At 38.5% G+C, this 17,382-nt stretch overlaps 1 protein-coding gene across 6 annotated transcripts in view; it reads right to left on the reverse strand.

The window, feature by feature from the left end:
• Positions 1-12,525, reverse strand: part of LOC138758773 (phospholipid phosphatase 2-like) — a 115,562-nt gene extending 103,037 nt beyond the window's left edge. The window contains exons 1-2 of one of the 6 annotated variants that reach the window (XM_069928146.1): positions 12,364-12,525; positions 11,799-11,891 (exon numbers count right to left, since the gene is read on the reverse strand). In XM_069928146.1, coding sequence (XP_069784247.1) covers positions 11,799-11,853 — 55 coding nt within the window. In that variant the 5' untranslated portion in view covers positions 11,854-11,891; positions 12,364-12,525. Of the gene's footprint in view, positions 1-11,798; positions 11,892-11,971; positions 12,094-12,193; positions 12,250-12,296; positions 12,322-12,363 lie in introns of those variants that run through there. The other 5 variants (XM_069928150.1, XM_069928149.1, XM_069928147.1 and 2 more) reach the window with 5 other exon arrangements.
• Positions 12,526-17,382: the final 4,857 nt, after the last annotated feature.

Here is a 17,382-nt window from a genome sequence, read left to right on the forward strand (position 1 = left end):
CAAAAGGTACCTCTTTTATTGCAAGGGGATTGAGTAAAACACACTTTTTAAGAAGGGATGTAGGCAGAAGACTGTAAATTATCGGCCAATTAGCTTGACGTCTGTAGTTGGAAAAATGCTTGAAGCCGTCATTAAAGATGAAATAGTGAAACTTTTGGAACATAAGGGTTCAATCAGGCAGACGCAGCATGGTTTTAGAAAGGGAAGATCTTGATTGACAAACTTGTTAGGATTCTTTGAGGATATAATGGGTGCGGAGGATAGAGGGGAACAGGTTGATGTTGTATATTTGGATTTCCAGAAAGCGTTTGATAAGGTGCCGCACAAGAGACTTATCAGTAAGTTACAGGAAAGTGGAGTCCGGGGAAGTATATTGGCCTGGATTGAAAATTGGTTGTCTGACACGAGGCAGAGAGTCGGGATAAATGGGAGTTTTTCAGGTTGGCAGAGAGTGGTAAGTGGGGTGCCGCAGGCATCGGTGTTAGGCCCACAACTGTTCATCATTTACATTGATGACTTGGGAGGAGGGGACAAAATGTGGTGTAGCCAAGTTGGTGGATGACACCAAATTGAGTAGAAGAGCAAATTGTAATGAGGATGTGGAGAGTCTGCAGAGGGATATAGTTAAGCTGGATGAGTGGGCAAAAGTCTGGCAGATGGAGTACAATGTTAGTAAGTGTGAGGTTATCCACTTTGGCAAGAAAAATAAAAGAGCTGAATATTATTTAAAGGTTGAAAAACTTTTAAATGCTGTTGTGCAGAGGGACTTGGGAGTGCTTGTGCATGAATCGCAAAAAGTTAGGTTGCAGGTGCAGCAGGTTATTAAGAAGGCAAATGGAATGTTGGCCTTCATCGCTAGAGGAATTGAATTCAGGAGTAGGGAGGTAATGTTGCAACTGTATAAGGTACTGGTGAGACTGCACCTGGAGTACTGTGTCCAGTTCTGGTCTCCATATTTGAGGAAGAATATACTGGCTCTGGAGACGGTCCAGAGGAAGTTTACTAGGTTGATCCCTGTGATGAAAGATTAAATCGTCTAGGATTGTATTCGCTCGAGTTCAGAAGAATAAGAGGAGATCTTATAGAAACATATAGGATTATGAAGGGTATGGATAGGATAGATGTAGGAAGGTTTTTTGAGCTGGCCGGGGAAACTAAAACGAGAGGACACAGTCTCAAGATTCAGGGGAGTAGATTTAGGACAGAGATGAGGAAAAATAGTTTTTCCCAGAGAGTAGTGAATGTTTGGAATTCTCTAACCAGGGAAGTGGTTGAGGCTGCCTCATTAAACATATTTAAAATTCGGTTAGATAAATTTTTACATGATAGAGGAATTAGGGGATATGGGGAGAAGGCAGGTAGGTGGAGTTAGGTCATAAATTAGATCAGCCATGATCATATTGAATGGCGGAGCAGGCTCGATGGGCCATTTTTGGCCTACTCCTGTTCCTACTTTCTATGTTCCTATTCCAATGATATACTTTTCAGATTTATTGTCAGAGTACATACATGACATCACATACAACCCTAAGGTTCTTTTTCCTGTGGGAGAGGCAGAATTACCACTTATTGGTAAACTGTACATAAAGTACACATGTAAAGAAATAAATGTAAGCAAATAACTGTGTAATACGGAGAGATTAAAAAAACAAAAAAATAAAATGAATAAGTCAGAGTCCGTAAATGAGTCCCTGATTGAGTTTGTTGTTGAGGAGTCTGATGGTGGAGGGGGAGCAGCTGTTCCTGAACCTGGGGGTGCGAATCTTGTGGCACCCAAGCCTCTTTCTGATGGTAGCAGTGAGAACGGAGCGAGTGCTGGGTGATGTGGATCCTTGATAATTGCTGCTGCTCTCTGACGGCAGGGTTCCCTGTAGATGTTCTTGATGGTGGGGAAGGTTTTTCCTGTGATATTCTGGGCTGTGTTCACTACCTTTTGGAGCGTTTTATACTCAGGGGTATTGTGTTCCCATACCAGACCGAGATGCAGCCGGTCAGCACACTTTCCACCACACCTCTATAGAAATTTACTAAGGTTTCCTTTTTAAAATATCTTTAAAGAGATAGAGATATATAGGAAAACTTGAATATTTAATAAAAATAGGAAACAAAGGGTGATACTGAGACCAGACAGCACTGCTCGGGAGTGTCCAAACACCCCCAATCCGTTAAATGATTGAAATACTCCGTGAACCAGCCCCACGTCTTAAAGTCCACCTTTACATCTTTGACATTATGTCTGATTTTATTCTAAGGTGTTAAAAAAAATCAACTATAATAGGATGTGACCTCTTGTAACCATCGAGTACAAGTAGGTGGAGTGCAGTTTTAAAGCCTCAAAAAAAGCTATATTTATTACATAATGGATCAATATCAGAATTGAAGTGAGATAGTTTAACTTTTGAAATATGTACTCCATGTACAACCTTAAATTGCAAGAAACAATGTTGTGCACAGGAGGAGGATTCATTAATCAAATTTAGAATGATATCTTAGTCCTCATCTGGAAGTGACAAATTCAAGTCACGTTCCCAATCACTCAATCTTAGCTAGCTAAACTATTTTCAAATCTATCAAATCACTATACATAATTGATATTGAGGAAACAGTCAAAAAGTGAATCAAGTGTTTCAGAAATTTGTGGGAAAAAAAAATCAGAAAGCTTGAAATGAAGAAAATGTCTGACTTGTAGATATCTGGGTTATTTAAATTTTACCCTCAGTTGTTCAAAAGAAGCAAAATTATTTGAATAAAAAGTTATTTAAAATTATTAATCCCCACTCTACACCAGTCTCTGAAACTAGCATGTGATAAAGAGGTAAAAAAATGATTAGCTATAATAGGACTGGCAAGAGAAAAAACTATCGATTCCAAAAAAAATTCTAAATTGTGCCCCTATTCTCAACCTATGTCTCACTATTGGATTGTTTGATAATTTAGAAAAAGGTAAGAAAGACCCCAGGACTGCCAACATAATTTTTTTTTTAAATTCAATTCCATTTCCACCCAAAAAGGGCGCTCAACTAATTTATCAAATTTTAATAAAAGAAGCAAATGATGTATATTGATAGTAGAATTTGAAATTTGGAAGTGACAGAACTCCGCACTTTTTCTTTGGACGAAGCACTTTATTTAAACGAAGTTGTTTTCCTTGCCATATATACAATGAAATAAATGAGTCAAAAAAGATCTAGGTATAAAAATTGGTATAGACTGGAAGAGAAAAATTTTGGTAACATATTTATTTTTAATCAAATTATTACATCAGAATAGACAAGGGCGACCATCCCAATAATAGAACTTTTGTGTGATTAAATGTTGGAAGAAAATTTTCCTTCAATAAATTCTAACAACTCTTAGTGATTGTAATTCCAAGATACCAAAACTAACTTTTAAGTTAGTGAATGAGAATATCTTAAAGATAACCAGTTTAGGGGTTATGGAGATTTATTTTTCCTTCAGAACTGGCCCATATGGGCAAATAGACTTAATATGTTTGGTATAGAAACTTCTGGGTTAGAAATTAAAAGCGAAAGATCATCTGCATATCGAGACTTTATGTTCAACAACATTCTTAATTAATCCTGAAAAATCTCTAAACTCCCATAAATCTATAGCAAGGGGTTGCAATACCAAAAAAAAATCAATGGACTTAAAGGGCAACCTTGCCGAGTTCCCAGATAGAGCCTAAAAACTTTTTGTCTTCTGAGAGTTTGTAGCCATGGGACATAAATATAGTAATTTAACACATTTAATAAAATCTGGGCCAAAGTTAAACTTTTTTAAAATAGCAAAAAGATAGTCCCATTCCACCAAAGCCACCTAATGAAAGAACATATTCAAGAGCTGAAGTCGAGACTAAATACAAAATGTTCAATAATTGATGTATATTGTAATATGAATAACTATTTTTAATAAAACCCATTTGATCTGGATCAATAATAAATGGTTAAATATTCTCTAATCTATGGGCCAAAATTTTCGATAATATCTTCATGTCTACATTAAGTAATGAAATAGGGGTGTATGAAGCATATTTGACGGGATCTTTTCCTTTTCTCCCCAAAATAAGAGATCTATAAGCCTCATTAAAAGATAACAGGAGTTTTCCATCTTTAAAAATTCATCAAACACCAAACTTAAATAAGGTAAAAATCATTTTAAGAAAGATTTATAAAATTCAACTGCTACCTCCTGAGAAATAGGAGCTTCCAGACTTGTACGACTATTTTGAAAAAGCGAAGGTAAATTAAGGTGATCCAAGAAGTCCTACATTGAAGTGTAATCTTTATTAAATTCAGAGGTGTAAAGGATGGAGTAAAATTCTCAAAATATAATTTTTTAAAAAAATCAGTAGTGGTCTTACCATCTCCCATTCGAACCTTATTAATTTGTTTTTAAGCAGGCAATGCCTTCAATTGTCTGGCCAGCAATTTACCTGATTTTCCACCATGAATGAAAAACAAAATAACTTGCTCCTCAGCATTTGCTGTTCAATAGGACAGGTAGAAAGGTCAAATTTTAATTTTAGATCTACTCTCCTTTTATACAAATCCAGATTTTTAATCTTGACCAAACTGTAAACCAATTTATTTAATCTGATTAATTCCAGCCTTTCCCTTTTGGTCTTCTTAATATTAGCTGTGTAATAAATAATTTGTCCTCTCAAATAAGCTTCATTCTGACCCAAATGATCAAGTTACACATCGTTGGTGAGGAGTTATTATCAAAAATAAATAAAATGTGAAAATTGTTGGTTTGCCAGAAGGTATAGAAGGACAAGATCCTCTTCGTTTCTTTAAAGACTGGATTCCGCAAATATTAGGGCAAGAATTTTTCTCTGGGGGATTGGTACTGGAAAGAGCCCATAGAGCTTTAAGATGAACACCCTCAGCTGGTCAACCACCGGGACCGGTAATAATTCAATGTTTGAATTATTTGGACAGAGAAGCAATACTTCGACTTGCAGTACAAAATGCGAGACAACGACAAACCCCATTATTGATTGAGAATAGGAGAGTCTTTTTTTTATCCTGATTTGAGTCAAGAGGTCATTCAACACCAACGTCGATTCAATCCAGTTAAAGAAGTTTTGTGGCGTAAGGGTTATGTCTACTTTTCAATACCCTGCAGTGTTGAAGGTGTTTTATGGAGACTATCAATTTCGGTTTTTTGAGACTGATCGTGAAGCAATGATTTTTGCTGATTCATTGCCAGATATAAGAGGACAAAGACGTAGTCCACCATTATCTCCTAAAGAAAAATCTGGTTGCTCTGGAAATGGAAGGAATGGCACAAGTGGGAAAAAACTGGAACGGAAAGAGTCCAACTTCTTCTGAAATGGGATCTTCGAGATTGGAATCTTCTGGATGAAAAGAAGAATTTTCTTATTCTATTTTTCTTTTGTTATTATGATATTTTGATGTTATTGACTGTTTTGCTGAGAAGGGGAGATTTGCACTAAGTTCTTTACTAATCATCAGCCACTGGTGGGTGACTCACACCCAATTTTTGTTTAGGGGATTACTACCTGTTGGTAGTTTTTTTTGGGGGGGGGGGGGAATTTTCTTTTTCAAATTATTTATTTATTTATTTAGTTAGTTAGTTTATAATTTGTGATTTTTTTATTGGAGGGCCTATATACGTTGATTTGAGTTTTTATATAAAGATATTATTGGTATTTAGTAATAATAGTAGATATGTCAAAGTTGAGGTTTGCTACTTTTAATGTTCAAGGATTAAATAGTTCGATTAAGCATAAGCGAGACTTGGTGTATATTAAGGAAATGAAAATTGATCTTGCCTTTTTACAAGGAACACATTTGAATGTGAAGAAAAGCGTGAAATTAAAAAGGGACTGGGTTGGGCATGTATATTCTTCTTCATTTAATTCTAGAGCTAAAGGTGTAGCAATTTTGATACATAAAAATTTATCTTTTGAATTACAATCAATGGAGTTGAAAAGGCAGGATGTATTCTTAAATTGAATTGTAAGATTTTTAGTGAATTTTGGACTTTACTTAATATTTATGCCCCAAATGCAGATGATGAAATATTTATTTCAGATGCATTTTTATATTTGGGTCAGGCTAATGATAATATTTTAGTTGGTGGTGATTTTAATTGTGTTTTGGAACCTTTATTAGATAAATCTCTGAAGAAAGTTAAAAAATCCAAGATGGCAATTCAGGTCCAAGCGTTGATGAAAGATCTTAATTTAGTAGATAGTTGGAGACATCTTAATCTGACAGAGAAAGATTTTTCCTTTTATTCATCTGGACATGAATCGTTTTTTAGTATCGGCACATATACAAGGGAAAATACAAACATAGGGTGATTTCAGATCATTCTCTGTTATATTTTACATATGAAATTTCTGAGAAAATTCAAATAGCTTATCGTTGGAGATTTAATACAATGTTGTTAAAAATATGGAATTTATTGATTTTTTGAAAAAAATAATTTTTTTAAAAGAAAATTCTAATTCTGTTCAGAGTAAGTTTGTATTATGGGATGCTATGAAAGCCTCTTTGAGAGGACAAATAATTATTTATACTTCTAAAATAAAAAAGAATCAATTAAATCAGTCTTGAATTAGAGAAACAGATTGATGAGTTAGAAAAGGAATTTCAGAAAGATGCTACAAAAGATCAGAATATAGGATTATCTAGGCCGAAATTGAAATATAATACTTTGCAATCTTATCAATTTGAATGTGTGATTAATAGGACTAAACAATGGTATTACGAATGGGGAGAAAAAGGACAAAGTATTGCTGTGGCAATTAAAGAAAGAACAGATATCGAGGACAATTTATGCTGTTAGACGGAATTCTCTTATTACTTGTAAACCTCGTGAGATTAATGATGAATTTTATTCATTTTATAAGAAGTTGTATACATCTGAAAGAAAACAGCAAACTGGATCGAATGAACTTTTTTTTTTAATCACAGTTGAATTTACCGATATTAGAGGATGCAGATATACAGGAGTTAGAAGAACCATTTACTGATTTGGAAATTAAAATGGCTATGCTGGAAATGCCGAATGGTAAATCGCCTGGTGATGATGGATTTTCGGTTGAAAGTTATAACATTTTTTATGATGATTTATCTACAGATTTTGGGGATGTATTACGTCAAGTTGGAGAACATTATGAATTACCTGAGTCTTGTTCTAGTGCTTTAATTACAGTAATTCCTAAAAAAGATAGAGATCCTTTGAAAGTATCTTCAAATAGACCAATTTCACTGTTAAATGTAGATTATAAAATAATAGCTAAAATATTAGCGAATAGATTGGCTAAGTTTTTAACCAAAGTTGATTCATATTGATCAAACAGGTTTTATAAAGAATAGATATGCTTCAGATAACATTTTGCGTGTGATTAGTTTGATTAATAGATTTCGATAATCTTTAGATCACCGATGGTGATATCCTTAAGATGCAGAAAAAGCATTTGATAGAGTTGAATGGAATTTTTTGTTTAACGTTTTGGAGAAATTTAAGTTTGGTCTTTCTTTTATTGGTTGGATTAGGGCTCTATATAGTAAACCGGTAGCTAGAGTATTGATGAATGGTTTGATTTTGGAATCTTTTAAGTTAACTCGATCAACTCATCAAGGTTGTCCTTTATCACCAGATTTGTTTGTGTTAGTGATTGAAACTTTAGCACAGTTGATATAAAAGTTTTAGATGAGGAGTATAAAATTAATTTATTTGCTGATGAGTATTGGTGTATTTAATAAACCCAGCTCAGTCACTTTTTCACTTGAAGGAGTGTTTAATACAATGTGGATGTCTTTCTGGACATAAAGTTAATTGGGAAAAAAGTGAAATATTACCGGTAAGTGAAGGAGATTATTCAGTTTATAAGAATATTATTAATTTGAAGTGGACTAATCGAATTAAATATCTGGGTATAATTTTGAATGTTAATTATCAATCTTTATGTAAATTAAATTATGCTCCGTTAATAAAAAAAATTAAAACTGATTTGATTAAATGGAAAGATTTACCTATTAATTTAATGGGAAGGATAAATACAATTAAGATGAATATCTTTCCGCATATACAATATTTGTTTCAATCTATTCCGTATTTACTTGATAATTTTTTTTTCGAGATTTGAATAAAATGATTAGGGAGTTTTTATGGAGGGGTAAATTTTCGAGAGTAGCTTTGAATAAATTAACTTGGAAATATGAGTTAGGGGGACTACATTTACCACATTTTCAAAATTTTTATGAGGCAGCCCAACTTAAATTTATTAGTTCACTGATGGATTTGGTACGGTCTCCTAGTTGGGCTAAAATTGAGATGGCAAGTGTTTCTGAATTTGAAATACATCAATTTTTGTTTAGGTGGAATATAAATTTGTTACAACAATACAATGTGCCTATACTAAAACATTTAATGAAGTTATGGATAAAGAAAAATAAAATGATAGGCTCTAGGGATAAATTATTGGCTTTGACTCCATTGTATAATAATCAACTTATTTCTTTTTCAATACATAATCAAAGTTTATTGCATTGGAGATTTAAAGGTGTGAAAAATTTGGGAGATTGTTTTAAAGAGGGTAAGTTTTTATCTTTTAATCAGATGAGGGAAGATTTTGGTACTGGTAAGAATTCTTTTATTTCTTTATTATCAAATTCAATCTTTGGTAAAATGTATGTTTGGTAGAAAGATGATTTTACCTAAAATGACTAAATTTGAGACTTTTCTTATGAAGGTACCGGAGAAGGGTTATATTTCATTGATGTATCAAATATTATAGGATGGTATGGATAAAAAAGGTTGGGATGGATCTAAAATTAAATGGGAAGCAGATATTGGTTTTATTTTTTCTGAATATGATTGGTTAGATATCTGTTATGATAGTGTAACTAGATTGATAAATGCACGTTATGCAATGATTAATTACAATTTTTTATATCAATTATATTTGACACCTGAAAAATTAAAAAAAAATATGGTTTTAATGAACCAGATTTGTGTTTTAGATGTGGTGATACGGTTGGAACTTTTTTCATGCTGTTTGGTCATGTATACATATACAATCTTTTTGGAAGAAAATTCAATCGTTTTTAGAATATCTGTACAAGATTAATAGTTTTAGATCCAACAGTATTTTTATTGGGTAGTTTGCAACCTCTGAAAGGTTTGGGATTAGATAAATTTCAACTTGCTTTTGTATATTTAGCTTTATCCGTAGCGAAAAAATGTATTGCTAGTACGTGGAAAGATACAAATGACTGATATTAATAGATGGCATAATGAGATGAAATATTGTTTAATAATGGAAAAAATTACATGTTTTGCACAATAATTATAATTTTTTTATTAATAAGTGGTTGTTATACTCAGAATATTTACATTTCCATTTATATTGATTAGATTTTAATGAACATTTAACTTTTTCTTTAATATTCTTTCTTTTTTCTTTTTTATGGCTCTCAGGAGAATTGGCTGAAGGGGGGGTTCTTTTCTTTTTTTTCTATATATATATAAAAAAGCATTCATGTTTAATTGCTGTATATGTCATACATTATTTGTTTTTTGAACAAATAAATAAAGTTCAAAATAAATAAATAGAATTGTATTTGCTTCTCCATAAAATTGAATTATTTGTCTGCAAGTAAAGTGGGGTTAAATCTCCGTTGCCTTTTAGTAAGAGGAATATAAAATAATTCAAAGTGACATGAGCACGATCAGATACAACTATTCCTTGCTATTATGGTTTCCTCTGTGAACTCCTGAGGAAGTAGTGGCATTGACGTGCTTTCTTCATGAAGCCATGAGTGTGTTGGCTCCAGGAAAGATCCTCTGAGTTAGTGACTTCCAAGAATTTAAATTTGCTCACCCTCTCCACCTCTGATACCCAATGATCACTGGATTGTACACATTTGGTTTTCCCCTCCTTAAGTCAATAATCAGCTCTTTAGTTTTGGTGACATTGAGTGCAAGGTTGTTGTTGCACCATTCAGCCAAGTTTTCAATCTCTTTCCCATTTCTTTTTATATATGCAATATTGTGCTGTCGTCGTGAATTTGTCGTTGGTGTTGTTGCCTAATGAGCCACACAATCATAGGTGTAAAGTGAGTACAGCAGGGGGCTAAGAACGAGCCCTGTGGTGCTCCGGTACTGATGGAGATTGTGGAGAAGTTCTTACCAATCCTCACTGATTATGCTTTGGAGGTAAGGAAATCCAAGATCCAATTACCCAGTGGGTATTAACTCCCAGGTCTTGGAGTTTGCTGATCAGTTTTTGAGGGAATGATGGTGCTAAACTGTAGTCGATAAAGACCATCCTGATGTTTGTATCTTTACTGTCCAGATGTTCCAAGGCTTTGTATAGAGCCAGTGAGATGGCATCTGCTGCAGAGCTGTTGCTACAATAGGCAAATTAGAACAGATTCATACTGCTGTTCAAACAGGAGCTGATCTGGTCAACGCCAGACTTTTCAAAACACTTCATCACTGTTGATTTGAGTGCCACTGGTCAATAGTCATTTAGGCAGGTTACCACACTCTTCTTGGGCACTGATACGAAGGATATCGGTTTGAAACAGGTAGGTACCACACCCTGCCGGAGTGAGAGGTTGAAGATATCTGGTAGTCTGGAAATACTGCACCTGGAAATATTTTGTACCCATGGGTCTCTCAACTGAAGGAAGGACAGAGTTGCAAAAGGATAATGCAGTGAAGGGTCTCCAGTTTCTCCAAATCCAAAGTAGATCAGTGGTTGTTACATGAATTGAGACTGGAAGATGAAGCAAATGGTCTATACTCTCAACCTTCAGGAAAATAGGTGATCACATTGAAACAGATAGGCAGGAGAGGTTAAATGCAGAGATGCTCAGGCTGGAGTGTTTCGAACAAATGATCAAAAGTTCAAACCAAAGTCAGCTTCAGGGTTGAGAATTTCTTCAACAGGGCAGCAAATCTTTGGAATTCTCTAGCTAAAAGCATTTGCTCATTACAACATCCAATAAAACCATTGAGAGGTAAAAGACTAAAATCTGCAGACACCGGGGTTGAAGTAAAAACACAAACGCTGGGGAAACTCAGCAGATCATACAGAGTCCTTTAGATAACAAAGATACATATCCAAGGTTTCTGGCCTGAGCCCTTCATCAAGGTATGAAGCCATTCAGCCTACCAGATCAGTCCCACTTCCCCTACAAGAATTTCTTGTCATATTGAACCGTTTTATTATAGGACAATAAAGAATGAAGACATCAAATTCACCTTGGTTGCCCAGGACTCCACGACGGAGTGGGATCGGGTGCTTTATGACCCACCTGCCCATCTCTGGGAATGTGGGAAGAAACAAATCACTCAGCAGAAACCCACAGTGACTAAGAGGACGGGCACACTTCATTCAAACAGACCCTGGTTCAGATCTGGATCCTTGCAACTGCACAGGCTCAACCACGGGCTGCATTGGGGTTAGGGTTAGGAACATTTGGAAATCAAGGGGTTATTAGAGAAAAACAGTAACGAGGTAATGATCTTGTTGGAAGGTGGAGCTGTCGGGGAGGGGGATGTTCCCTTCCCCTGAGGCTCGCAAGAGCCAGCGTTCCCTGTCTGGCAGGGAGTCCGTGGCAATACCTGGGACCAGAGAGGCGCTGAAACCCCGCGGGGAGAGCGGATCGTCCCGCTCCACTGGTGCCCGTCAGTGTCTTTAGAGAGGACTCGCCTTCTGCCGGGAGGTCGGGGGAAAATCACAGCGTTTAAGCAACTGGTCCAATCCTCCAGGTTCAACCCCCCCAACCCAGCAGCGAGAAACTCACCCACAATCACACACAGAAGGTCCAGCAACACGAAGAGGTTCCTCTTCTCGAACATCTTGCGATGGCAGCGCCAGGCTCGCTCCTCTCTTCAACCTATTGATGATACACGCACACATTTAAAAGCGCGCACAGGACGGGCCATAATCACCCCCCGACTCTGCACCACGACGCACCAACAAAAGCAGCGACCTGAATTTCCAGTTCTTCCGGAATCCAACGACCTGTCTCGATCTGCTGCGCCGTGGACTCCCCCCCCCCCACCCACCCCAGGCTCCCGGCTTCCTTGTGGGAGCGCGGCTGGTCAATTGCAGCAGTGGGGGGGGGGGGGGGGGCTGGTCCCCGGCACATGACTGACGCCCCGAGCCCGGCCAGCGAGCGCCTCGCCCAGGACCGACCCTCCTTTTGTTCTCTTCCTCCCCGCTCCCATCAAGGGGAGGAGGGCACACCCGCCTTGAATCCAGACCCCTCCCGGATCCGCGGGGGGAGGTTTACAGGGACCTGGCAGGGGACGTGCGCCGGGAAAGTTGCACCCCTGCCTGAGCCGCTCGACCCTCCTGAAACAAACCTCAACTCATGCCAAACTTTTCCGAGACAAGCGCAAGAGTTGTTATCTGCAACGTGGCGTTTACAAGCTCGGACTTATTGCCTGAGCCTCGGATAATAGAGTTGGGCGTGTTTTAAAGCAACAACTTCCAAGTCACAAGCAACTCGACAGGGCGAGCAGTGCCCTTTATAGACACATCAGCAACGTTTCGGACCTGAGCCCTTCACCAAGTTCACGCATTGCGACTTTTAAAATCTCCCCACTCTTCTGACCCAACTTTGCCCTATTGTAATGTCCAATGTGCGGCCGTGGAAGTTCAAATGACCGGTGTTAGTCGCCACCCCCCAGGGGCGAGTTCCAGTTGTGCATGTTACTTGCTCAGACCCGCTGGAAAACACTTTTGATCATTTGTACCCATGGGTCTCTCAACTGAAGGAAGGACAGAGTTGCAAAAGGATACTGCAGTGAAGGGTCTCCAGTTTCTCCAAATCCAAAGTAGAGCAGTGGTTGTTACATGAAGAGAGACTGGATGAACAGGACTGTTGCAAATGATTTCTTTTTAAAGTCCATCCTTCTACATATCAAAAGAAACCGCATGGGCTTAACCATGCATATGGTTGCATAGGTCAAATTCAGTGACCCTCTACCAATTTCCTTTCACTTAAGGAGAGATTTGTGTGGATAAAGAGATTTAATTGGTGTCATTCTATACCAAGATTTCAGTTCAAACACCTGTCCACCTTTTGCTTTGATAATTTAGCGCAGAGGGAATACCATTCCAATAAGCAATACGATCTTGAAAGAAAACTTCCCTGAGGGATGTAAATCAGTGGTTCTCGACCATTTTTCTTTTCACTCACATACCTTTTTAACTGCTCCCTAGGCCATTAGCGTATACAGAGCCGTTTGTCATACCCACGCTCCTGTTCGGCTCCGAATCATGGGTCCTCTCCCGGCATCACCTACGGCTCCTAGAACGCTTCCACCAGCGTTGTCTCCGCTTCATCCTCAACATTCATTGGAGCGACTTCATCTCCAACATCGAAGTACTCGAGATGGCGGAGGCCGACAGCATCGAATCCACGCTGCTGAAGATCCAGCTGCGCTGGGTGGGTCACGTCTCCAGAATGGAGGACCATCGCCTTCCCAAGATCGTGTTCTATGGCGAGCTCTCCACTGGCCACCGAGACAGAGGTGCACCAAAGAAGAGGTACAAGGACTGCCAAAAGAAATCTCTTGGTGCCTGCCACATTGACCACCGCCAGTGGGCTGATCTCGCCTCCAACCGTGCATCTTGGCGCCTCACAGTTTGGCGGGCAGCAACCTCCTTTGAAGAAGACCGCAGAGCCCACCTCACTGACAAAAGACAAAGGAGGAAAAACCCAACACCCAACCCCACCCCACCAATTTTCCCTTGCAACCGCTGCAACCGCGTCTGCCTGTCCCGCATCGGACTTGTCAGCCACAAACGAGCCTGCAGCTGACGTGGACATTACCCCTCCATAAATCTTTGTCCGCGAAGCCAAGCCAAAGGCCATAGGTGCTCTGTGACGAGTAAAGGATTGCTTAAGGTGGGATGTGGGTGGGAAGAAAAAGTTTGAAACCCACTGTTTTAATCGTCCCTCTGACTCATTATGTGCATGGTTTCATCGCTCCAAAGGAAATGGGCCAATGTCAATTTTTCTCAAGCAAAATATGTCAGTAACAATTGGGTCGAGAGGTGTGGTTCTCAACCTTCCCTTCCCACTCACATCCCTTATAGGGATTACTTAAAGTGGGACGTGAGTGAGAAGGGAAGGTTGAGAACCCACTGAATGGTCCCTTGGTGCTATTCAAATAATTGCTGAAACTTTTACTGATATTTTAGCCCAAATTTATTTTTGAATCGGCATCTCAAAAAACAAATGAGCTATTTCATTGGCAAAGTTGAACTTTGCAAAGCCGTGGATAAGATTTGAGAGGTAGGATGTCAAAAGATATTTTTTTTTCCCTGAATAGAGTGAAATCATTGGGTTGAATATTCAACATCTGTGCCAATCATTTCAATTAAATTTAGATTTTTTTAAATGTTCTTCATTAGTATAATTGTTAATCCCTCTGCCTTTCACTCAGGAGACTGGGCTTCAGTTCGCCAAAGTGGAAGAAAAAACACCAGACAACAATGTTTTTCAAAAGGTTCGTTTCTTGAAAAAAAACATTGGGGATTATGATAGACAACTTCAGGCTGAACAGAAAGATAATTTCAGATTTGCTGTCTCACATAGGGAGTTGGATAAATATTAAATGAACTTTTATTGAATTTAGTATGTTTAATTGCATATTGATGCTGACACATGACGTTCGTTCAACTGACCTAAAAAGGTTTTGCCACTGATTTTCCTTTGTACTCAGCATCTGATGCCTCTCCTGTCGGTGTCCAACAATCATCGGCCGGCACTGATGGATTCCAGTTGCCCTGATACCGCTTTTCCATGGTCACAACGTCCTAGTGAAACCTGTCACCGTGTTTGTCACTGACGGCACCAAGATCAGTGGAGAGGACATCCAAGTGCGAATGCAGAAAATGAATTTTCAACGACACGTGGAACTACATTGGTTGGAATAGACTTAAAATATGACAGAAAATCTCAAACGTGGGTAATAGCTTGAAAAAAGGTATGTGATAGAAAAGTCTTGAGGTGATTTTTAAAAAATCAGCAGTCCAAAATACTTGAAACAGACCCCAAAGTGTTCACGGAAGAAAAATCTTCATTGTCCAATGTAATTAGTAAATGAAGAATGATGAGGGTCAGAATGGTCACCTGGGCTACGAAAAATATTTTGATTTTATGCTGCTTGGCTCTGAATTATTTTAACCACACTGAAGATGTAAAACATACTATACAAATACAATTTATTTGTATCCTCAACAAAGATGCTTGGCTTCGAACTAACCTGACACCAAGTCCAATAGAGGAGGAGGGAGGGAGCTATGAATTAGAGCAATGCAAGTTACTGATTTCAGTCATGAAGAAAGCGACCTCCTACATGGTCAGTTCATCATGTTTATTGTCATCTGATTGCACAAGAACTACCTAACGAAACAGCGTTGTCCAGTCCTCGGTGCAAAACATGCAGACACATAATCAGACAAGTAGTACATTTGCAGCACAAGTATTCATATGTACAAATGAATAAATAAATAGGGTTTCTTGAATTTAAGAGTATCAGATGGTTAGTGTGAGCAGTTCCTTTGGTTGTTCAGTATTCTCACTGACCACGGAAAGAAGTTGTTCCTCAGCCTGGTGGTGCTGGTTCTGATACTCCTGTATCTGTTTCCCAACGTGAACAGCTGAAAAATGCAGAGTACAGAGTGGAAGGGGTCCTCAATGATTTTGCACGTCCTCTTCAGACAAGGATCCCAGTAGAACATGTCAATGGAGCAGGAGGGAGACTCAAGTGATCCTCTCTGTCACTCTCATGGTCCTGTGGATTGACCTCTGACCAATTTCTCTGCAGTAACCATATCACTGTGATACAGATGCTCTTGAGAGAGCTGCTGTAGAAGTTTGACATAATGATGGCCTTACCAACTTCAGTCTTCTCAGGAAGTGCAGTTGCTGTTGTGCCTTCCTGACAAGTGAGGAGATGTTGAGTGTCCAAGATAGGTCACTAGTTAAGTGAACTCCAAGAAGCTTGGTGCTCTCAAATCCCTCACTACAGAGTTGTTGATGAGTAGTGGAGGGTGGTCGTTCCTGGTCCTCCTGAAGTCCACGATCATCTCCTTTGTCTTGACCACGTTGAGACTCAGGTTATTATTCTCTCAGTTCCCAGGTCTCCCTGCTGTATGGGACTTTAATGCTTTAGTCCAGTGGTTCTCAACCTTTTACCACTCACATCCCACTTTTAGTAATCCCTGTGCCATCGGTGCTCTGTGATTAGTAAGGGATTGCTTAAGGTGGGATGTGAGTGGGAAGGGAAGGATGAGAATCATTGCTCTAGACCCAATTGTTACTGAAATATTTTGCTTGAGAAAAATTGTCATTGGCCCATTTCCTTTGGAGTTCTGAAACCTTGCACATAATGAGTCAATTAGGTACAATTAAAACAGTAGTTTTCAAACTTTTGTTTTCACCCACATACCATCTTGAGCAATCCCTTACTAATCACCGAGCCCCTATGGTATAGGGAATACTTAATGTGATATGTGAGTAGAAAGAAAAAAGTTGGGAACCACTGCTTTAGATAATCAGAAAAGCCATTTTGTATGAACTGTCAGTTTTGCCATTAGGTTCTTTACTGGGTGGTTTCAGGGTTAGATTGTGTTTTCCTATTATCATGTTTTCATTACCAGAATCTATAACTCCAGAGAAACATCATCCAACTATATTTATTAAATCTCCTGATCTATGTTATTTCTGATCTTCCATAGCCAGGGCATCAAATCCACCCTGAGATTCCTTTTCCTGTGGGTGAGGCAGAATCACCACTTATTGGTAGGACAAAAAATAAACTGTACACAGCGTGAACATGTAAACGAACAAGGAACTAAACAGATAATGAATGTGAACAAACTGACTGTGCAATACAGAGAGAACAAAAAGAAAATCAACAAAATGCACAAGAGTCCTAAATGAGTCTCTGATTGAGTTTGTCATTGAGGAGTCTGATGGTGGAGGGGTTAGCAGCTGTTCCTGAACCTGGTGGGTGAGTCTTGTGGTACCTAGACCTCTTTCCTGATGGCAGCAGCGAGAACAGAGCAGGTGGGGTGGCGAGGGTCTTTGATGATTGCTGCTCCTCTCCGACAGCATCATGCCCTGTAGAAGTACTCAATAATGGGGAGGGCTGTGCCCACTACCTTTTTCAGGGCTTTACACTCAAGGGTATTGGTGTCCCCATACCATACCAGCACACATTCCACCACAGGAATGCCAGGGTTTCTGGTGTCAAACTAAACCTCCACAAACTCCTGAGGAAATAGAGGTGCTGACGTGCTTTTTTCATGATGCCATTATGTGTTGGATCCAGAAAAGAACTTACGAGATAGTGACTCCCAAGAAC

The sequence above is a fragment of the Narcine bancroftii genome, chromosome 3, assembly GCF_036971445.1.
Source record: "Narcine bancroftii isolate sNarBan1 chromosome 3, sNarBan1.hap1, whole genome shotgun sequence".
Classification (NCBI taxonomy): Eukaryota; Metazoa; Chordata; class Chondrichthyes; order Torpediniformes; family Narcinidae; genus Narcine; species Narcine bancroftii.